We start from the raw sequence: 22,905 nt of genomic DNA, 5'->3' as shown, positions 1-22,905 counted from the left end.
GAGATACCTTGCTGTTCTTCAAGGGGAACAGTAATGGTGACTCAGTTGTCGGTGTTCTGAAGTTGTGCCCCGGCAATAGTGAAATTTTACACCACGGATTTGGATACAGGTGGAGTGTGATAGTTTTTAAACTGGGATCGATGCACACCGTATTGTAGAAAGAATATCTCTGAAAGAAAGGGGCAGCAATCAAATTATCTCCATGGGCATATGACTCAAGCTCTTCCATGTTTATGGAGTGGGATCTCCCACAGGCAGTCTGTCTGCTGTTTACCTTCTTAAGAAGATTATTCAGGAGACATGCATTGGAACCGGAACGTACATTTCTCCTGATATGTACAGCTCTTCATACACTTTCTTTAGGATGTTACTGAAAAGAGCCAGATGGGAGAGGGTTTAAAATAGGTGCCATCCTTCCTTCCTCGATGAAACTGCCCACGTCACCAGCTGTGGGCCTGGGCAGATTAGAAATACCGGAGAGGGTCGCCCACATTAAGAGCACTAGACTTGCTGTCATGACAACCTGGGGAGACAGACTTCTCTGAAAAGTCTTGTGAGGAAACAGGTCCAGATTATGTTAATGAGGCTGCTTATCTGCAGGGATGGGGACTAGAAAACTGCAGGGACTGCTCTGCCTTCTACAAGGGCGATATCATGAGTGGGTGCCAGCTCCATCACCACACAGCCAGGTCATGGTGGTCAGGCAGAGCCTCAGTTGCTCCATGTCGAGTGGAAAGCAGGACTTTGCAGCCCAGCAGTAAAGCCTGGGTCTCCCACAGCCACAGGTCCCTGCAGGCTGGATTTCTACTTTTGACTCCTTTCGTATCTGTCCCAGTCTGCCAATAAAACCTTCCTTGCTTTCTACCACCTTGTGGTTGCTTCCATGAGCTCCCTCATGCCTGGAACCATCTCTCCGAACCTGGTATCCAGCCCACCTGCATCTCCCCAGTCATTTGCTCTGGCTGGATGGTGTAGGTCAGGCCCTGCCCTCTACCTTACAGCTGTTGCCTTGTGCTGGGAAGGGAGAGAGGAATACAGGTTCCGTCTGTTTCCATTTTGCATTGTCTCTGGTTCCAAAACCTGTCACGTAGTAAGGCTGATGGTGTTGTCTGGAGGTATTGCCTAGCTTGGAAGAGGCCTGGTTCTCCTCCTCAGGCATTCCTCTCTTCCCTGCCAGGCCCACATGGACCCTCCAGGGCAGCTGCAGGAGGAGGGCTCTGTGTTTCTGGACAGTGAGGCTGGTGTTGGAGTTTTCATGCACACTGAAGTAGCATTTCCAGTGAACCCTGGCCCCTGCTGACAGTGAGGTTTTTATCACCCATGAAACAAAGGAGCCATTGAAGCATGCATCAGCAAATCAGTGGCTAATCCCCTCAGCTGGACACGAAAGCTGTTTATTTGCAGACTCCCACCAGACTGTGTTAGGTCCAGCAGCTCAGCAGTTGTGTCCACCCCAGGGACAGCAAAGGAGCTCTGCTAGCCTTAGGTGGGGGATGGGTTTGGAAGAGAAGAAGATAGCACCACATATGTATCCTGGTTGGGATGCTCTGGTCATACAAGTTCTGCTGTTGTGCAGTTGCATTGTAGGGGATGCTGGAATGGCTTCTCACGAGGGTGCCCACAGTTGGTCCTTGGACTGTAAATCTCACTCAGAGAAGTGTCAGGGTTCCCTGGCTGCAGATCCTTTACTGTCTCATGCATTTGTGAGGGTATTTTCAGAATCTTGCTCCCAAGGTATCCTTGAAAGATGAGCTAACTGACTTTGTGTGCCATTCGACGCTAGCCTTGCACTCTCACACGTGTCTCCTTTGTTGGCAGTGAGCAGGATGAGTCAGTAGGCTTTTTGAGTCACTGCTGTACAGCGGATGTTTCAATAGCATTCCAAGGGATTTTTACCCTTTGTGTTTTTGTTGCTTTTCAATGGGCTGCCTGGGTGTCAGCGAATCAGCAGAACCAACATCCCCAGGCAGCAGCAAGCTGCACAAGCCCAGTCTGGGGCTCGTCTCTCTGACTTCCTGCTAAGGGTTGCAAGGCTGAGGTCTATCACATGCCCAGGTAGTTGCAGCATCCTGGTCTGGGAGAGGAGTATTTATTTGTCATGGGTTTGGACTTGTGCGTGGTGAGGATTTCACTAGATTGATACCTCATCCTCACCAAATCTCTCCCAAAGGAGCCCTTTTTGAAGCTACTGTTGTTGAAGAGGCAACTTGCAGTCCATGTGAACCAATCTGCTCCGTGATTTAGTTACTCTGGAGGCCTTGGTTTTAGCTTCTTGTCCATCTCGCAAGACCTATCTTGATGTGGGAGGACTGTCCTTAGTCTAGAGGCACTGATTCTAGTTTTATTGACTATGGGAGCAAAAAGCCAAATATGTAGTCTGATTCTTTGTTTTGTTGTATTGTCATATTCCTTCTTGGCCAAGCCAGCTCTTTCATTCTTTATTGTTCCTGGCTCCTGCAGTGTAACGATGTATTTTCCCCCTCCATTGTCTTTTCCTCCACCTTTCCTTTAAACCAAAACTCTTTAGCTAAGAAAGGCAGTTTTCAAACACCATGGGTGCATGTTTCTCACCCCTTCCCCTCTAGGATTTTATCCTGCAAGAAGATTTATTTCCTCTTTCTCCAGTAGGACAAAAGTCCATGTGGATATGAGCTCACTGTCTCTCTGAGTATGGTGAGAAGCTTTCTTCTCACAGGGCTGATAGTGCTTGGAGAATGCTCTCCACTGCAGGAATCAGAGCAGTCTGGTTAGTGTGCAGCAACCTCTCTCCAAAGCCCAGCATGCCCACTGACTGCAGCTAGCATTAAAATTCCCACAGTGTTGGAGAAAAAAAAAGAATAAAAATTCTGTGGGGCGGGCAAAAGTTTCCACCTTCAGGATTAATTATAGCCTGATTTCACAAATCGCTAAGTGTATCAGGAAGGGTTTTATCTCACGGGTAATTGATTAAATACTACTGAGTGCAAAAGGATGGCAAGGGAAGGGATGTGGGGAGGACAGGAGAGAACGCTGCTCTGCAATCATTTTTCACCAAATTTCTAGCTTGCATCTCCGCCTACTTGGCTTCTACTGCAGCAGCTTGGCTGCCAACACCACTCCTTTGTTTGCCTTCAATGCCGTCCCTCTCTCTGCAGCAGCCCCACCCTCTGCACTCCTGCTGACTCTGCCCTTTCCATTGTTTTGGGGATGTACCCTAGCATTCAATAACCCCAATCAACTTTCTTAGCAAGTCCAGACTGTTCTTGCCCTCCAAGAATGGAACAGTGGCCAGTCTCTCCCTTCCCAGCCCCCCTCACAACGAACATGTAACACTCAGGCTTTCAAAGGAAAAGACCCCTGCTTGCTTTCCAAAGAGACATTAGCATTCTCTCCTCCAACACAGGTCTGCTGAGACTAAGGGCCTTGCTGCATGAGAAGCCATGGGAATTCATCCACCTTTTGCTGTTGGTTTCTCCCTACTCTGGTCCATTTGCCCTACTCAGACAGAGCGTTCCCCTGCTCAGACCCCTACGTCTTGAATCCATTCAGGAAGAGGTCACCCCTCTGAGGAGCTGGGCCGAGTCACAGCTCTACGGTTTCCAACACATTCACCCAGTTGCTCCCAGCAAGAGTTTGCTTCTGTCACAGTGTCCCCAGCTCACCCATTCCTTTACTTGGGGAAAAGTTCTGTGAAAAACTTTTCTTTGGTTTCTTTCTTCTTTTTTTTTAAATCTCTTTTTTTATCAAAAGCAAATGGTTTGAAATATCCTTTTGCTGTGTTTGCTTTTCCCGTCCCCTCTCCTCTTCTGCCCTTTCCCCACACCTCTCTCCCCTTGTTGCCTTTATCCATTTCCTCTCAGCCACCATGTGACATGTTCTTGCAGTGTCTATGCCCTGTCCAGTCTAGGGACCTGGCATTCCCTCCCACCTCTATTTTTCATTCTTTCTCTTTTTGCTACAGTTTAACTTTTCACAACTTCCTCAACTTTGGAAATGGTTCAGAGCATCCAAAGGAAAATGACACTTTTTAAGTGCTGCTTGGCAATCTTGCAAAAGTTGAGGGCTTTTGAACAGTTACATGGCAGCAGAAATGAGGAGAGGAGAGAAGTGGAAAGGGAAAAGGGGGAAAAACCCCTTAGAAGTACTCATTTTATTCAGTGTTCAGTGGCTAAAAGGGGTGTGGAGGAAAAAAAGGGGGAAACGAACATTTTAAAGGTCTGTATTTTGAAATGTTAACTGTTTCGCAGAAAAAAGTTGGAAAAAATATGAAAATGGGACCCCATCAAATAGAAAGGGGCTCACATGTTGGAGGGCTCTAGTAGAGTTGTGTCTCTATTCTTTTGGCCAGCTGCAGTGCTCAGTGCTGGGGAAACTCCATGGCCGGCAGCAAAGTTGGAGTCACACATCTTTCCTTCACCTCTCTGTCTCCTTGTTTTGTCCCAGGCCTGCCTCTGTGCTCCACAGCCTGAATGGGCTCACTCACAAAGAGCTCAGAGGAGCCTTAGATAGCACTGTCTTGTTAAACTGAACCTGTCCTTGATGGCAACACCTGTCCTTGATGGTGATCTCAGTGAGGGGTTGGATGAGCTGCTGTCACTGAAGTTACTGTTTGACATCCCCTTTGCAGTGTTGTGGCTATTCATGCTCTCATCTGGATTTGCATAGCACTGCTGGATGATCTCACTGGTGACAGTGGGTGCCTGCCCTTCTGCTGGATATCCATCTGACTTGTGCATTCTCTCCTATTAGCAAAGGAGCCTCCCTGCAAGCACAACATTTGTGCTAAATTTTTGGGACTCAGATTGCACCTCCATCTTCATGTGGAAGTCTGCTGCAGCTGTGCTTCTCTGAACCGTGCCTTCTCCTTAGGCCCAGATTTTAGTTGTGCCTTGTTCTTATGATGTTTCTTGCTCACTGAAATCAAGTCCCACTCTCCAGTTTCTCAGCATTTCCATACTTTCCTACCCAAAATCTTTTTCTCTCTGTTGGTGGCTGCACAAGCAACTTGGATCTTTCACAACCTGTCCTATTAGTTCCTTTGTGACAGGGTTGGGGGTCTTGTTGTAGCTGTGATGTTTCAGGAAATGTGCAATGTGCAAAAGGCAAGGATCTTTGTGATATCTTTTACTGGAAAAATTGTGTAAGTGGGAACCTGTTGAACCAACTTTCAAGTATCAAATGCCCTTCATCAGGTCTAAGAAAAAGGCAGACAAAGACTGAGCTAAATAGCTTAGGAAGCAGATGTCGTTGTGTAGTCTGGCTTCTTTATTCTTCATGTTGTGGCTTTCCCATTGTAAACAGTGAATTTTGATATCTTCCATGTTGTAGTAGGGGTGGAGTATTGTAATTGTGATGGTCTAGGAACTGTAGGAGAGATCAAATCTGTAGTGTGGACATTCATTGGTTCATAGATTGAAGGCCAGAAGGAACTTGTGACAGGTCGTCGCTCTGGGCCGCCCTCAAAGTGACCCACACACCTGTCTCTGGGGCAACTGCCCACCTACTCGCCTGCCATGCCTTGATCTTAATTAATTAATTAATTAGTGGGAGGCTGCCCTTATCCTGCCCCCTCCGCTAGGGGGCGCTATCTGCGGCTCCGTTTCTTCCCCTACACCGCAGTCCACACCTCGCCGATGTAATCACTGTTGTCTCAATTATCTCACTATTCGGCCCTTTACTGTTCTCCCTGGGCCTTCCTTCCTTTGATGCACGCTCCTTCTGGTGCTAGGGCTCCCTCCGGCCCTCTCTCACTCTGTGCCCTCTTCTCTGAGGTTCTCTCCCCTCCTGGGACTTTCCAGTGCCCAAACTTGGGCTTCTCAGCAGTGCGACCCCCCCCTTCTGGGGCTCGCCGTGCCCAACTTGGGCTTCTCAAATGCCCCTCTCCGGGGCTGGGGTCTATGCACCCAGTGTGCTGCCCCCGCTGGTGCTGGGGTCCTCACACTCCGCTGTGAGTCCCCTTAGAGGCCTCCTCCAACCCCTAATAGCCTCACCCAAACCACCGGTGATATCAAACAGCAACACAAACTTGAGCCTCCTGGCTATAACTCAAACGTAAGCCGCCTGGCTACAACAACATTACTCCATGCAGGTCAAGCTACCTGCAGTTCAGCTTCTCCTCGCATCATGGCTTAGAGAGCTCCTGCCTCTCTGGGTGCTGGCAGGGAACTGCCCCTGGCCTCAGCTCCTTGGGTTTATAAAGGGAGCCAGGCCCGGCCCCTTCCGGTCAGCTGGCCTTCATTGGTTGCCCTGGCAACCCCCAGCTGGGCTCCTTAGTCACTGCTAGGGCTCCTTCCTTAGCAGTTTTTCCCCCTCTTTAGGCACAGGGCACCTCAGTGCTCTGTGACAGAACCATTATGGTCATTGATGCTGGTGTCATCCAGTTAGGTTTTGGAATGATAGACAAAACTGATCAATACAATAGGCTTCCAGTGGGGGGGTTTTCTCTCTCTTCCCCTGACATATTTGCCCAGCTATTATAAATGTTGGTAGCTTTCTCTCCCAGCCTGATTAGCAGAAAACAGCATGTTCCCCCTCTTTATGTTTTGATTTTAAGAGAGCAACTGGAAAAATGCTCTGCATGCTGCTTGGATTTCATCCATTCTTGGTTTTGCAGATGTACAATTTAGGAAGTTCTGAGTAAAGGAAGTAGAATAATTAGCATTTCTCAAGTGAAGTCAGTAGAATAATTAGTATTTCTATTTTTAACCTCAGAGAACTAACTACAAATATACACTTTAATATAATATTAAAATTACAATTTAAATCACTTCAAAGTAAAAAAGTACGAAGGCAAATCTTGAATCTCAGTGATACATCAGACATACTCTGAGTATGAGGGCCTTAGAAGAGCATGGCTGGATGGACAGACAGATAGAAAGTTTTGCACCGTTGTTATGGTATATTAGCATTTGTCATTTTATTACATAGAAGGCCTCAATATAGACATACATATACAATTCCTAGCGTCGTGGCATTCTTAGAGTGAGCCACATATTGTGTGTTGATATGGGCATGTTAAGATTGTTGTGAAAACCAAACCCTTTATATTTTCTGGCTGTAAATCAGTGAAGCTGTCCTGATTTCCCCCAGCTAAAAACCTAGTTCTTCAGCTTAGCATTTTGTTATTATATAAGATTCTGTTTGTGATTGGTCTCTTGATATCCCTTGAGTAGGGTCATGAAAGTCTGTGGCACTTAAGCCCCCACTTCAAGTTTTACATATGTATTTGAAAGCTTGTCTGACTCTATTGCAGTTGGTCCAATACAAGATATCACCCAAAGAAATCCTTGCCTTTTATATGTGTATGCACATATATGCGCACACATATGCATATATGTGTGCACAATGAATGGCTGATGGTTCAAATAAGCATAAATGCATTACATGTTCTGTGTGAGAGACAAAGGTTTTTGTGGGTGAAACCTTTAATTGGACCAACTGCTTAGTTGGGAGGGACATAGACAAGTTTATGGGTGCCATTACCCTTCTCCAGGTCTTTGAGAAAAAGGAGACATGGCAAAGCTGTGGACATTTAGACAGAACATGTTTTATTTCTTGAATTCCACCAGGAATACAGATTTTAGCTGTTGATTAGACTAGCTCCATTCACAGGTGGCCAGTGGTCTGACTGGATGCAAGATGCAGTGTTGCTATAGCAATATTGCTTCTGACCCCTTTCTACTGTGCGTGCAGCTTCTTGTTTGGTAATTAACTCCAAATCTTTTGGGATGCAGACGATGCTGCCAGTTGTGAGTGATTGAGTACGTTACCACCAGCAATCCCAAACCTCCCACATGCTGGGAAATGGAAAAAAACAGGCACTTCCCTTCCTCTTCCCAAGTCTCTTGTCCTCTGTGCCACGTAGGAGAAAAGCATTGGCATGAAATGCATTCAGCACTTGTTTCTTTGGTTATCCAAATAACATATTCCTGGCAGCAAGTGAGCTTCTTCTCTTGTTTAGCAGGGCCCTTGGGCACATGTGTCACTAATTCTGTCCCTGTTCCACCAGAGCTCATGAGCAGATGCTGAACTTCAAACGTGTTTCAGTCCCCAGGTTACTATTTACATGCTTAAGGCTGCACGCATGCTTATGTATTGTGTTGATTGGGGGTACTAGCACTCACCTGGGCTGCTGGGGAGGTCAGGAGCACTCACACTTCTGCCCATGTTTGGGCAGATGGCATCTACCTCTACATGTGGTGCAGCTCATCTTCTTGCAGCCTGGATATTTGCAGTGCTACCTGGAGTCAGAGGGAGCCTCTGAACTCCTCCTGGGTTTCACTGGCTGGCTGGAGGGCTCCTGAGTGGGATGTAGGCTCACCAGGAGGCCAAAGGAAGCCAACTCAAGGTGGTACCTCCTGCCTGGCTTGGTGGGGGTCTGCTATCAGTCTCACAAGCTGGTGGCCAGTCTGTGGGGGATTACATAAGACAGGAGAAAATACCAGTCTTTGTAAAGTCTTCAGAGACACTGGGACAGTCCCTGTTTACAGGGACACACAGTTGCCCTAGACCTATGGGATCCTCAGCCCCAGGAACCGAGAGCTGGGATGTTGGGAGTGGCCCTGATCACCTGAAAAATCCCCTTGTCCTATAATCCGGGATCTCAGAGACGAGCCTGGAAGTCAGCAGCAGACATAACCACCACTGTGTTGCTGTCAGGCAAGGCGATAGGAGGGGCTGAGGGATGTATGCCAGTGCTGCACTCTGGCTTCTCCAGTGCAGTGCCCTGGCAGGGATTCATTGCTGAAGGAACTCTGGGCAGTAGGGCCATAGGGACAGAGGCCATTCCTTCCTCCTCTCTGCTGCCCATTGCTTACTCACTGGCCTGGCTGGAAAGAGCCCAGTGATGGTGTTTGTGCTGGGGACCATCTGTGTACAGCAGAGAACTGCTGAACTGTTGGTAATTAGCTGATCTGCTGTACTCATCTTCCATCTCCGGCTGCATAAGTGAGTGGAAGTTGGTGGCTCTCATGTGCCTCACAGCTGAGACCCTTGAATGACATTTCTGGGGATGTAATACATCGAAGGCTTTGTATTAACTCTGCTCCTCCCATATAATCTCTCTCTTCCCCCCCGTCCACCCGCATTAGCTGTTTCTTTCCACAAATGTCCTCTCTATCTTTTCCCTTTAGCACACTGATGGCCCTGGTGCTTATTCTCTGTCCCTAAAATCTCTTCTCTCCTCAGTCCCTATGGTTCTGTCCCTAAAGCAGCCAATGAGTGAATCCACAGGACAGGATTCTTGAATCACTTTAACCCCTGTGCTGTGTGAATCAGAACGTCACTTCAGGTTTACAGACTAAATCAGTTCTAGCACAGGGAGTCACAGACCCATATCTAAAGCCCATAGAATACACAATCGGAGATTTTTCCATTGGCTTTGCTAGGGCCTGAGTCAAACCCAAGCAACCTGGGGAATTGTGAAAAAGAGGTGCCTTGTCTCTTCTTGAAGTCTCTGCAAGGGACAGTGAAGAGCTTCAAGGGCTTCACTTCTTTTCTATTTGTCCTTGCTCCTGTGTTCTGGCTCTGGTCTGTAAAACAAAAGGAGAGGGACTCATTTGTTTGTTAGGTTACTGATGGCTATTATGATGTGTTTGTCAGATTACTCCTTCCACTGCTCTGCAGTCTTATAGGGCTACCCCACCTAATAAGGTCTCCAAATACCTGGATGGATTGAATGTTTAACTGTCGTAAAAAAGGAGTGGATAGACAATATAACCACCCAGATCTGGGTGATTTCATCTAATCTGGTGTAGGGGTAGCCCTGACAGAATCATGTGTAAAGTCTAGCCTTGTGAGTTAAGCTGGTGTAGGTCTTTATGTGTCAACAGCTTGTCCCAGAACAGATGTTTGGTCAATGCAGAAAGGCTGTTACCTAGTGGCAAGGCACTAGGTATAGCTGCTCATCCATCTGCTCCAGATCCTGGTACAGTTTCCACTTGTGTACAAAATTGATGGAAACCACAGCAGTAGAAGTGTGTCATCAGACAGGGGCTGGAGAACCTGACATGCATGAGGAACACTCCTGTTGTAGTATGCTGCCTCAGAGTGCACAGGCTTGCACTCTCCTCAGAGCTGGGCATCTATACATGTGCTCTGGGGTGGTGTTGTTGGGGGATGCTTTAGAGCAGCTCTGTGGCACCTATACATGTGATGGACCTCTGCTCCTATGTGTGCTAATTAGCATGCATCGGAGCAGACTCGATTAATCAAGTTTGCTGCAAGTCTGCTGGAGCGTGCTAATTAGCATGCTCCAGCAGCCTCTGTGTCATGCGTATTCAGCATCCCTGCATTTCAAAATGACAGCAGGGGTGCTTTAACTAAAGCTCGTTGAACAAGCTTTAGTTAAAGTGCCCCTACCACCATTTTGAAACACAGGACGCTGAATACACGTGACACTGCATATGCTTTAATTAGAGCAGCTCTCCACCCCAGAGAACATGTATAGACACCCTGAGAGCTGCTGTAATTAAAGTGCCTGCAGCATCATGTGTATTCAGCGTTCTGCACTTCAAAATGAGGGTGGGGGCACTTTAACTAAAGCTTGTTTGACAAACTTCCGTTAAAGCGCCCCTGCCGCCATTTTGAAATGTGGGGACACTGAATACACATGACATGGAGGCTGCTGGAGCATGCTAATTAGCATACTCCAGGAGACTCACAGCAGCCTCTATTAATTGAGTTTGCTCTGAGGCGTGCTAATTAGCATGCATCAGAGCAGAGGTCCATCACGTGTATAGGTGCCCCTAAAGGCTAAAGGGGTCTGTTCTTGCACTCAGCTGGGGGCATAAATTTGAAATTGGGTCTCCCTGGCTCTCATGTGCTCTTCCAGCCTGCTCGTGAGTGTGTAACAGGTTCCCTGCTATGCCCAGTCCATACTGAGTAGGAGTCACAGTTCCTACTATGGAAGTTTCGGTGTTAAATCCTCTAAAATAACTGTCCATCCTGCAGGGCAACAGACACATAAACCTGCCTGATGGGCTGGTTCAAAACCTCTGTAGCTTGGAGGTGATGGGAGGGGGAGATGAGTAGATATGTGCTGGAGATGCACTTGTTTGAGCTATTGAGCTATTAAAGCTGGCTGGTGATCTTCATCACAGTACTTAAGCAGCTGCCAAGAGTCACAGTAAACACACAGGAGAGACAATTCTGCTGAAGTGAGGACCACAAGGCCCTTCTCTCAAGAGGCAAACAAAGCCTGTGACTCTTCTGAAGAGAGGCTGACTTAATTTCTCAGTGCAGACTTTGAAAAATTGAGCTTCTAAAATAAAGCATGGCAAGGAACGAAACTGGCCTTGTAAAGTTTGTTTGTATGGTGGAAAGACCAACATTAAGACCATTCTATGTTCTTCTTGTAAAAGCCAATCCAGCACCCACTGCTGATTATTCTCCCCAGCCTTTCTCTGCGTAGGCTGTTCACAATGGGCCTTCTAATTATTTACTGCTGGTGTGGTCAAGCATGGAGATCCCACCTGCAGTTTGTGCTCCATTATGCCAGGCATAGTGCAGACTCACAATAAGTAGTAGTTGGTGCTGGAGAGTGTTTATGACCTGAACAGACAAACAGTGGCGTTGTGGGAGAAAAGACCCAAGAGGTGAAGTGATATGTCCATGACTACTTGTGGGCAAGCCAAGGCTGGAACTCCAGTCAATCTTTTGGCTCCCGACTCAGTGCCCAGGAAGATGAGAATCCTTCTGACCAAGAGTGCTGAAGGAATTGACCGATGTGATTGCAGAGCCGCTGGCTGTTATCTTTGAAAGCTCATGGCAATAGGGAGAGGTTCCAGGTGATCAGAAAAGAGTATATAATGCCCATCTTTAAGAAAGGGAAGAAGGAGGAACTGGAGAACTAGAGACCGGTCAGCCTCACCTCAGTCCCTGGAAAAATCATGAAGCAGGTCCTCAAGGAATTCATTTCTAAGCACTTGGAGAAGAAGAAGGTGTTTAGGACCAGTCAGCATGGATTCACCAAGGGCAAGTCATGTCTGACCAACCTGATTGCCATCTATGACAAGATGACTGGCTCTGTGAATGCAGGGAGAGCAATGGACCTTGACTTTAGCAACAATTTTGATAGTCTCCCACAATATTCTTGCAAGCAAGCTAAGGAAGTGTGGGTTGGATGAATGGACTTGTAAGGTGGATAGAAAACTAGCTGGATCATCAGACTCAAAGGGCAATAATTAATAGCTCGATGTCTAGTTGGCAGCTGGTGTCAAGTGGAGTGTCCCAGAGCTTGGTCCTGGGGCTGGTTTTGTTCAATTTCTTCACTAAAGACCTGGATGATGGGATGGAGTGTGCCCTCACTAAGTATGCAAATGACACTAAGATGGGACACTAAGCAGTAGATATGCTGGAGGGTAGGACTAGGATTTAGAGAGACCTCAACAAATTGGAGGATTGGACCAAAAGAAATCTCATGAGGTTCAATAAGTCCTGCGCTTTGGACAAAACAATACCATGCACTTGTATGGGCTAGGGGCTGACTGGCTAGGCAGCAGCTCTGCAGAAAAGGACTGGGGGTGATACTGGGCAATAACCTAAGTATGAGCCAACAGTATACCCTTGCTGCAAAAAAGGCTAACGGTATACTGGAATGCATTAGTAGGAGCATTGCCAACAGATTGAGGAAATTGATTCTTCCCCTCTTTTTGCACTGATAAGGCCACATCTGGAGTAGTGTGTCCAGTTTTGTGCCTCCTTCAACCCTCCCCCCCCCCCCCCCCCCCCCAGGAGCCTATCTCATCAGAGAGAGTCCAGTGAAAGGCATTGAAAATGGTTAATGGGCTGGGACACATGATTTCTGAGGAGAGGCTGAGGGAGCTGGGCTTATTTAGACTGGAGAAGAGAAGACTGAGGTGGGATTTAATAGCAGCCTTCAACAGAGAGGTTGTGGAATCTCTATCCTTAAAGGTTTTAAAGACCTGGCTAGACAAAGCCTTGGTTGGGATGATCTAGTTGGGGATGATCCTGCTTTGAGCCAGAGGCTGGACTAGATGACCTCCTGAGGTCCCTTCCAACCCTAATTCCTAATTTTCTATGATTCTATGATTTTATGTGTGGAAATAAGAACTGCCCACCCCTTCATCTGTTTACTCTGCAGAGAAGGGCCACAGCTTGCTGGTTACCTCCAGAGGGAAAATTGTTGGTCAGTTCTGCGGCTTCTTCACTGGGAGAAGCCATTAATGAAGAGATGAACTTTTTAACACACCCAATAAACAGCAAAACTCTGGTTCCTTGTGGTCTCTGTTGTTAGAGCCTTTCACTGCTGAGGACCCCTCTGCAGCATAGGCTGTGCTCTACTTCCTAGGACCATCACTCTAAGGATAAGCAGCCGATGTGTATGCAAGTAGATGCACAGATGGGAAGTGGAGGAAGAAATTATTACTGCGAGTGTAATCCAGAGTTGGACTGGGAGCCAGTGTGGAGAGCACAGAAGTGTGGTGGTCTCTGTGATGTGTTCCACTTAAAAAGGTGAATTTCAGCTAATTGAATCAGCTGCATGGTCTGCGTAGTTCTCACAGCCCCAGATAAGCCATATTACACTTGTCTAGTGATGGAGAAAGGATTGGGCCATTCAGGTACCCATCAGAGAGGAGAAGATGCAGCTTTGGGTCAGCCACTGATCAGAGTTCTAGGCCCCATGCCTACTTTGAGCCAAACCCTGACAAATTCAACTGGATACTGCTCATTGTGTTGATCATTGGAACCAACAGCAGGGATTAACTTGTACATTTAAAATGCAGCCATCAAGTTCAAGCAAACCAGAGCTGGGAGATGGAAGCTGACCTTGGAGAAAACAGAGGATGAAAAATAGTTTGGAAAAGTGATTTAGTTACATGGAGGAGTGTGGAAGTGCATGAGGAGTATGGGCAATAGGGTGATGTAAAACCACTGGAGAGCTGGAGATGTACCTTAAAGATGAGGAAGGAAAGGAAACTGCAGTTGAACTAAGACAGTGGCTTAGGACACCCCACAGGGATTTCAGGAAGACTTCGTATACCTTGAATCTGGACAAAGCTGAGGAAGAAACTTTGGGGTAGAATGTGCAAGCCTTCCTTGCCCAAGTCATCCTCTTGACCTCAATGGATTACTCACAGGTATAAGTGCTCACCAATGCAAAGTGGCCACAGTTTGAACCTTTTCCCGTATCTTTGTCAGCTGTGTTCACTGGAGATGGGACAAGAAAACAATCAGCTAGGTCACCGTGAAGTCTCAGACTCACGTTTGCATTGTGCCTCTGACTTCTGACCTTTCCCTTTTGGAGTGCTGCATCTTCCCCTTCGTCTCTCGTTACCACCTTGCTCTTATTACCTTTGCTGTGAAGGACATGTGTGCCAATTCAGTATTCCCAGGTCAGTTTCCTAGCAACTGCAGTTCTTTATGGGAAGCTTCATCATTAATTTAGGCCCTTGGTAGAACAAGCAGCATGTCAAAGAGCCTTTTTTTTTTTGCTCTTCCACATAAAGGGCATATTGTTACAGACACTATTCACTTGGCAGTGTGGGGTAGACAGAGATTTGGTTCAGATATGCAGCTATGGAAGGAATGCAGCCCTTCATTTATGCTATAGATTTGCTGGGGTAGATCTTGGGCACAACTTGGCAAATTCATCCCTGGTAGAAGTCTGTTGTGTTCAACATAGCTACATGTGGGGTCAATTTGGTCCAGTATATGCAAGCAAAAAGCTGTGAAACACATAAATAAATAATACCAGGCACTACCAGATTCTAGATGTTAGGGTTGTGCTTTTAAAGGAGGCTGAAGAAATGAGATTATCAAGATCCAGTGGGACCTGGTTACCTAAGCCCCTGTGATGCCTTTGAAAAATCACAGCCTAAAGTCCTAAATCTGCTTGTATTTCAACATGCCCAGTCCTTGTGGTGTGTAAGGTGCACATACCAGAGCAGGGTTTTATAGCATACCACCCAAGTCACTGTGCTGAGCACTTGCACTGAAGTGAGTGGATGCCCTGGCCAGTGAGCACGTCTCAGGATCAAATACATCTTATGCCTCATGATTTCACTAGGGCACATCAAATGTGAAATGTGGCCAACAAGGCCAGGGGTCTGTCGACAAAAGGATGCATTTGTGGCAGCACTTACCACTTGGTATCTGTGTGTGGTGGACATTGGTGTTTTTAAAGAGCTTCCTGTGTCCTCAGCACAGGAATATTTAGGGTGATTTGGGAGATGTATTAAAGCCAAAGGATGGGAGTTCTGGGCATATTGGCTGCTTGCATTGGCCAGTGGGTCTCTGTGGAGGGGCATCGCTCTGCTTGCTGATGAGGGGCTAGAGTGACAGTGGACTCAACACACATGATTGAGAAGCTGTGGGAGGAAGAGGCTGTGAGGAGCTCTGTCTGCCTTGCATGGCCTCTGGAAGGAGTCAGTTCCAGGGTGTGTGTGGAGCACAGGCCCTGTTCCCTTTGGGGTGCCAGCTGCCTGGAGTGGAGAAACATGGAGGCAAAGATATAATCATCATTGGCCTTCAGTACCAGCCTGGACATTAAAGTAGCATAGAAAGCAGTGTCAGGGTGTGTGGCCTGAGACAGACTCCCCACAACCCCCTCCCAGGGGCTCAGTATGCGCCTCCTCCAATGCTTTTGGGCATTGGACACAGTGGAGACATCTCTCTGTGCTGCACATTACTCCCAGTCTGTTCTCAGGGTTATTGCTAACCCCATCATGTGCCACTCTGTTTGCATGGTGACTTTCCTTCTCCCAAGTGTTCTCTGGCTCTACGATCAGATGGGCCACCTGCACTGGGCAGGCAAACCCACCACACCCACTTGATCTCAGGTCTGTGATCCTTGTGGTGCCTGTGCCTGCCTGCCTCTCCCATTCTGTGCCAGCTCTGTCTCCTGGAAGGTCGTTTGAATGTCGGCTAAAAATTGCCAAGTATTTGGTCTTGTGACTTATTCTGCGTTTGTGGCTTCTTCTGACGCATCTCTGCTCCCTTAAATTGTTTTAAAAACATCATAAATGTTCAGAGAGAGAGAGAGAGAGAGTGAGCACCCAAAGTGATGCATTCCCAGATTTCCATGGCAACATTCTTTTCACCAGGGAGATGGGAAAGGTAGACTCCTGTTTTCATTGGCAATTTAACACTGGGTATTAATCACCCTTAGCCCTGCTAAACATGCCTGAGAAGGGAGTAAGGGCCTAAAATAAATAGCTAGAAGCTAATCCCCGAGGATACTTTCCTTCTTCCATCCAGTCCCAATCAGACTATAGTTTTTATTGGGGACGTGCGTATTACCTCACACAGAACAGAGTCTTGCTCAGCTTTTCTTAGGGGTGTTCCCAGTGCAGTGCTTACCTGTCGAGTCCTACAGGAGTCCATCCTCACCCCCGTGTGGCCCAGCTTCTCCATGAAGCTGCCACAGGGGGCTGGAAACAGCGTGGCCTAAATTGCCAACTGTATATGGATGATTTCCAAATCAGACATTAGCAGCGCCACCTCCCAGGTGTTCAGGGGCACGTTCAGGATCGACTCATTGATCAGCTTTTGTCTACAACATTGTCCTCTGTCCATGAGTTCTGTGGCTGGGAATTCAAGTAGATTCCTAGGGCTTGTCTGCATGGCATTCTCAGCAGTGATGAAGTGCAGTGCAGACATATCTGAGCTAGCCTTAAACTAGCTACCTCGGGCACTGCTAGCCGTGTAGACACAGCAGCTGTGTGAGACAGCAGTGAAAATGCACCCTCATGGTTTCTGGGGCCATTAACAGCCATGATAGGAAAATCTAGCCCTTCCTGTAAGCATCTGACAGGGAAGCAGTGTCCTCTGCCTGTCAGGGTCAGGTCTAGCCAAGGTGATCCATGGCTTCCATGCCTAGGTGTGAAACCACAAACCTGGGAAAAATGACTCCATCTTCATGGGACAGCAGAACCTCTGGACTTGGAGAATGTGTTACACTAGGGCCCCCCTCTCTGCTGTGGCTCCTCACTGAAGTGTAGACCAAACTCATTTTCCATAGGCTTGGACCACATGACCCAAGGGACTGCCATCTCCTGCATGGCAAGGCCCCCTGCCATCTGTGTCTGAGCAAGAGAACCACCAACTTCAAGAGAAAACAGGAGACTGTGTGTGGCCCCTTCCAGGAGAGAATGGGATGGACGTGGGTCTCTGACTTCACAGCAATGATGTAGCATCACTCCTCTGACCTTCTCTACCACAATACCACCAAGAAATAAACAGCTCACATCTACCTCCTGCTTTCTGAAAGAAGAGCTAGAGAGAGAAAAATCTACCTCTGTCTGCTGACTTGATCAGATGGGCAGCGTCTTGATGAGCATCATGTATCTTTCTGTGTAAATAGACAGAGTAGTCCCACTTGCTGCCATTTGGACAGCCTGTAGGAATAAATGAGTGGGATTTGGTCCATTCTTTATAAGTGTCAGATAAGCAAATACACAAGCAGGCTGTGGGTGCAGCTAATCAAGAACCTGCATTGAATTTCTCTGTCTTACTGTTGGCTGCAGGCCCAGGGAGAAGTTCCACTGGGGTTTGGTTCCAGTTCTGGTCCTCTGGGAACTGGGGTAGGGACAAGGCAAAGGGGCTTCACTGCTGCAGCTGTAGTGGGTTAGACAGACTTTATTGGGACAGCCAGGGGTGTCTGAGAGCGTTGCCATGGAAGAGGATACATCAAGGGCAATATTAAACATCCATGCTGTGAGCAAGTAGGCCTGTGGGCAAGTGAAAACTTGGCAGCAAGGCTGAGAGAGTTTGAAAGTTTCCTATCGTAGACACTTGGGTGACTCAGCAGAGCTGTCTCCATGCCTGGGCCAGCAGGTAACTGATGCACCTGCTGGCTATCCCCTCCAGCTCCCTTGCATCAGGGTCTGGTGCTAACAGCTCCTCCGCACTCACCAAGTATGGAGGTTGTTTGTTCTCATTGCTGCTTTGGAAACTCCAGCAAGGAAGCACAAGGGCCTCCTTTCAGCTCAGCACATCCCTTTCTGTGCAGGCTGATGGGACACATGGCAAGCTCCCATCATTCTCTCTCTGAGGATCCCAAGCCAGAGCAGCATGCAGTAGACTTTTCCACCACTAGTGCTATTCCCAACCACACAAGAGACATGGATTTGCTTGCTTGCTTCACTGGCTGGCAGGAGCCGCCAGTGCTCTGCAGCAACATGTCCAGCTTCTCAGGGGAGCTGATTCTTTGATCTGCACCTCACAAGCAGCCTTGATAGGCTCTGAAGGCAATTCCATACAGCCAGAATGATTTCCAGGGTTCTGTGGAATAGGGGGCAGCTCTGGAAGCCCATGGAAGTGAAGCTATGCTGGAGGGGCTGTTTGTGACTTTTCTGAGCTGTATGTTGGAAATTCACAGCAGGATGCAGTATTGGTATTTCTGAACATGCCTACCAGGTGTGCAGCACACAGTTATTCCATCATCCAGAGTATGGACATCCTCTATACAGAGCTACATTAGCCAGGTGACTTCCTGAAGTCAGGATTGTGGTGCGAGGGAGACAGACACATGCAACCATAGTGTGGGGTATGAATGGGCCCTTTTGTATATTACATTTATTTTCCCTGTGAAATGGGTCTCAAAAGTCTCTTTCACTTTTTACAGTCTTTCTTTTCCTCCTCACTAAAGGGGAGGGCACATAGAACATCATTTTCAGCCTCTCCTATGGCAAAGATGAGGGCATTTACCTGGTATTACTGTATTCTTTCTGATAAGCCTGAAACTGCTTGGAACTACTCAAACCTTCTGATCTAGCAAGGCCAACTGCCTGCAATCCCACTGTCAAACTTCTCTAGCAGAGCCATCTGTGGTATGGCCTCCATAGCCACACTCAGCTTTCAGTCTGTCACCTCCCTGCTGCAGTGCACAGTCTCTCCATGACTCTTTCTGCACTCTGGAAGTTTGGGGTTCCTCTTTCTTTCACTCCTTCTCCATTTTTTCCCCTAGAGAGAGGGATCAGGGCCCACTTCTGACACCACATGGTGTGAGGGAGACATGTGCAGCCGCAATGTAGGTTGTAATTTGGCCCTTTTAGATATAACAAGAATCTAACCATACCTTTCTTCTCTCATCAGCTGTGGTTTGAAGAAGGTGTCCACACCTGTAGGAACTAGAGATGTTATTGCTCAGTGTGTCTCACAAGGAAACAGTCTCTATGTGCAGCCTGCCCTGAGAAGGACTTCCCTGCCAGCAAAGCAAATCCCAGGCTTCTCCTTGACAGCACTGGAAACAAGCTTACATCCCGTTTTGGCCCCCTCATTGCAAGAAAGATGTGGACAGATTAGAAAGAGTTCAGTGAAGAGCAGCAAAAATAATTAGAGCAAGACTTATGAGGAAAGCCTGAAAGAACTAGGGTAATTTAGTCTGGAGAAGAGAAGACTGAGGGACATTTGATAAGAGTCTGCAAATACCTAAAAGCCAATTACAGACAGGACAGAGATGCACGTTTTATCTGTGTCTGGATGGGACAGGACAAGGAGCAATGGCCTAAAACTGCAGCAGAGGAAAATTAGGCTGGAGATTAGGAAGAACTTTTTGACTATCAGGGTGATCAGCATTGAAACAGGCTACTTAGGGAAGTTGTAGGATCTCAATCCCTGGAAATTTTCAAGAGAAGGTTGGAGAGACATTTGGCTGGGATGCTTTAGTCAGGAATGATCCTTCCCAGAGGAGGGGCCAGTCTAGATGACCTCATGGGGTCTCTTCCTGCCTTAATTTCCTATGGTACTATGATTCTCATGCAAAACGGTAAATTCCAGGAACCTTGTGTGGTGGGAGAAAGAAGGTGCACTTTCCATGCCCCATCTGTCCCTAGAATTTCTGCTGAGAGCACTGACATAGGAGTCAGTGTGGATGGTGGTTTCTGTGGTTCTTCTCATTATTGTGTCTCTACATGACATTTGACAGTTTTGTTACACATGCTTGTGCTCATTTGTTGTACTTTGCAAGGTCTCTCATTGTACATGTGCCTTCAAGCAGCAGGCACTGCAGCAGATGTCGCATAGTCTGAGGCTCTGTGCTGCAGTCACAGGTGGTTGAACCAACGGTATAGCCACGCTTCTTCATTAATTCCTTGGAGTTTCCGACTCTGGTACATAGGTGGTTGAGACATCGCCACCTTCGCCATGGTTTGTCAGCCCCTGGTGGGAGGCTGGAATGTCCATTTTTCTTCTATCAGGTATTTTCTCCAGCCTCTTGGTCTGCATCTGTAGTTGTATCTCCTTGGGTGTGGCATCAAGAGATTGGGTCCTGATGAGAAAGCTCCTGCATGACTTTAGACGCTTGTGTGCTGTGGAGTAGTCATACAGTGGGTGTCTCATCTTCGGTTTGTCTCGATCGTTATATCCTGCTAGCCATGATTTTGTTCCTTTGGTGTGGACACTGGATGGAAGCCATCACAGAGGCCATGCCAAACCTGTCAGAAGACAGTAAATATCAGACCCTAGTTTGAACTGGTGAGATGGTAGGAGGTAAGTTCCCTCTCCTATCCCCTACTGAGCTGTACTTTCCAGGTTTTGATTGTTGGAATTATGGAGCTTAGAATATTAACAAAAGGGAGGCAAAAGGCAGAGAGCTCATCTTTAATTTTTCTGTCTGTTTTTTTCTAGCCATCATTAACCCAAAACAGCCCAAAGAGACGCCCAAAAGCTTCAGCTTTGACTACTCCTATTGGTCTCACACCACGGTAAGTGGAAGTTTTGTCATGAAAGCTTGGATTTCCCCTCCTCCTGGAGCTTCATTGCAGTGAATGGGCCTAGGTTCATTGGGCCTGAGCTTCATTGGGCCTAGGTTTTCAATGCAAGTCCTAGATGAGCTGTTGCCTGGAAAATGGGGTGCACTCAGGCCGGCCATGACATTCGTGTTCTACTTATACAGGGCAAGGTGGGTGATTTGGGGCATTCGTGACCTAGCTGATAGAGATTCTCAGTTGACTAGAGGGTGGTGCACTGCCTTGAGAAAGCCTGTCCTTTTCATGTGCTCCCCCCTTCCAAGGAGTGTGAAAGAGCCCAAACCCATGGGGTTAGAAAATGGTCCAGCCAGGACCGTTGCCCCATACTCTTGTCAGTCTGCCATGGTGAAAGAGGGTTCTCAGGAGCATGGGTGGGAAGGGCCTGAAACAGGTTTCTGCTGTGACGTAGGATTGAAAAACGGAGAACTGCTCATCCAAACTAAAAAAATACATGCTTTGGCAATCCCATGATTCCACAGCTCAGGTGCACATCAAGGGCAGGGTGAATGATGAAAAAAATACCACACTGCAAATATCTGGGCTGAATAGTTTTGCCTCAGCTGTGTCAGTGCCCCTCTGCACTCACTGTCCACAACAGGTTCACAATGGAGTTTTCTGTTCTCCAGTCAGAGAACAGATAATTGTGGGGACCAGGCACAGTGTGAGCCAGGACGGTAGGGGAGCAATCACAGCTTGAATTTAGATGACTTGCAATGAAATACTCAGGTGATGACAGGAAATAATTGAGTTGAAATGATTCTGTGTCTGTTCAAATAGCTGATCAATCTGGAAACTCATCCTAGTCAGACAACCCCAAGCCACTGACAGGTAGAATCTGACTCAGCAGTCATAAATCATTTGCATAGCAGAGATCATGGCCCCTTCCTTCACCACAGGTGGTCTTCTAGTTGCCCAGATCCCTGGCTGGGTGGAAAGTGAAATAGAGGAGGGGCAGTGCTGGACTGTCATAGAGTTAGATGTCTTTCTCCAGGGGCCTTTTATTAGGATCCATCACCTGGAACCAAGTACCTAATTTATTTATTTCATTTTCAGCATATAGAGCCTAAAAGACTCTAGGCACTCAGGTTGTCCTTGCCAGCACGCTGCTGGGATAAAGTGTAACAAACCAACTGCTTTTCTCTGCGCAAGAGAAGACAGCCTACAGAAATAAAATATACCCAGCTCAGTTCCCACCAATCCCTAATCCTCACCTTCCCTGGGACACCCTCCACCTCAGAACCCTTCTCTGCTCTGGGGCTCACAAGAACAGGCTCCTTTAGACCCAGATCAGGAGGAGCCTAGGTGCTCATGGAGCTACTGTGGTTAAGGCATACAGGTTTTCATAGCCAGTGGCATGTAAAGCCTACCACCCATCTAGCCACCTTTGACTCCCAGTCTGAATGACCAGGTATCCATTTAGAGTTATGCTAAAGACTGCCCTCAGCTGACCTGGCTCCAGAGCAAGATTTAAACTCACACCTCACAAGCCACAGCAAGAGACCTTAACAGGCTTTCTACCCTGCCATTTTAGAAGGGGCATCTGGGGAGCATTGTGCCTTTAGCTCCCACTCTTATATATACCAGACAAAGTGGGGCAGGTTTCCAAACCATTATGCAAAGTTCCCAGAATTTTAGCAAAGTGGGTCACATGCACATGCTTCTCCATGTGCATCAGAACAGCAGCTGGCAAGGTTTTGTGGCAGTGAGTTGGAATGAGCCAGCAGCCACCACCACCACCACCACTGCTTCTCCTTGACTCCCCACTGTGGCACTGGCCAACAACCTCTCTCTCTGTTAAGGCCCCCACTGCAGAATGCCACCAAAGCCCCCCAGCTCCATGGACTGGATCTAGTCTACAGGCCATAGGTTGGCAACCCCTGCATCAGAGCATGTCTCTTGTCCCCATTTACATGTACCTTGTAGAGGAGGCACTGACCTCAGTGTCAACAGAGGGAGATCTCCAGCAGGAGTGGTACTAAGATGTTTTCCCTTGATGGCCATACAGAGTGGAACATAGTGAAGTATGAGTTAAATGACACCTCCCCAGTCATTGAAGCATGGTCATGGACACCTCCAGGTTCTTCCTTAATACATAAATGAGTCAGAAGCAGATATGGATTGGGATGAGTCAGGAGTGACTGCACAGAAGTCAAAGGAATTGCACCCAAGTAAAACCAGCACATGTGAGACAAGGCTTAGGTCCACTTTTTTCCCC

The 22,905-nt window shown here is 47.5% G+C and overlaps 1 protein-coding gene across 1 annotated transcript in view; it reads left to right on the top strand.

Annotated features, from left to right (window-relative positions):
• KIF1A (kinesin family member 1A) overlaps positions 1-22,905 on the top strand; it is a 119,034-nt gene that overhangs the window by 7,215 nt on the left and 88,914 nt on the right. The window contains 1 exon segment of the mRNA XM_025209264.1: positions 20,569-20,645. Within this exon segment, the coding sequence (XP_025065049.1) occupies positions 20,569-20,645 (77 nt within the window).

This window comes from Alligator sinensis, unplaced genomic scaffold (genome assembly GCF_000455745.1).
Source record: "Alligator sinensis unplaced genomic scaffold, ASM45574v1 scaffold237_1, whole genome shotgun sequence".
Taxonomy (NCBI): domain Eukaryota; kingdom Metazoa; phylum Chordata; order Crocodylia; family Alligatoridae; genus Alligator; species Alligator sinensis.
Note: the sequence above shows the minus strand (reverse complement) of the source record. Positions and strands in the feature narration are given on the sequence as shown.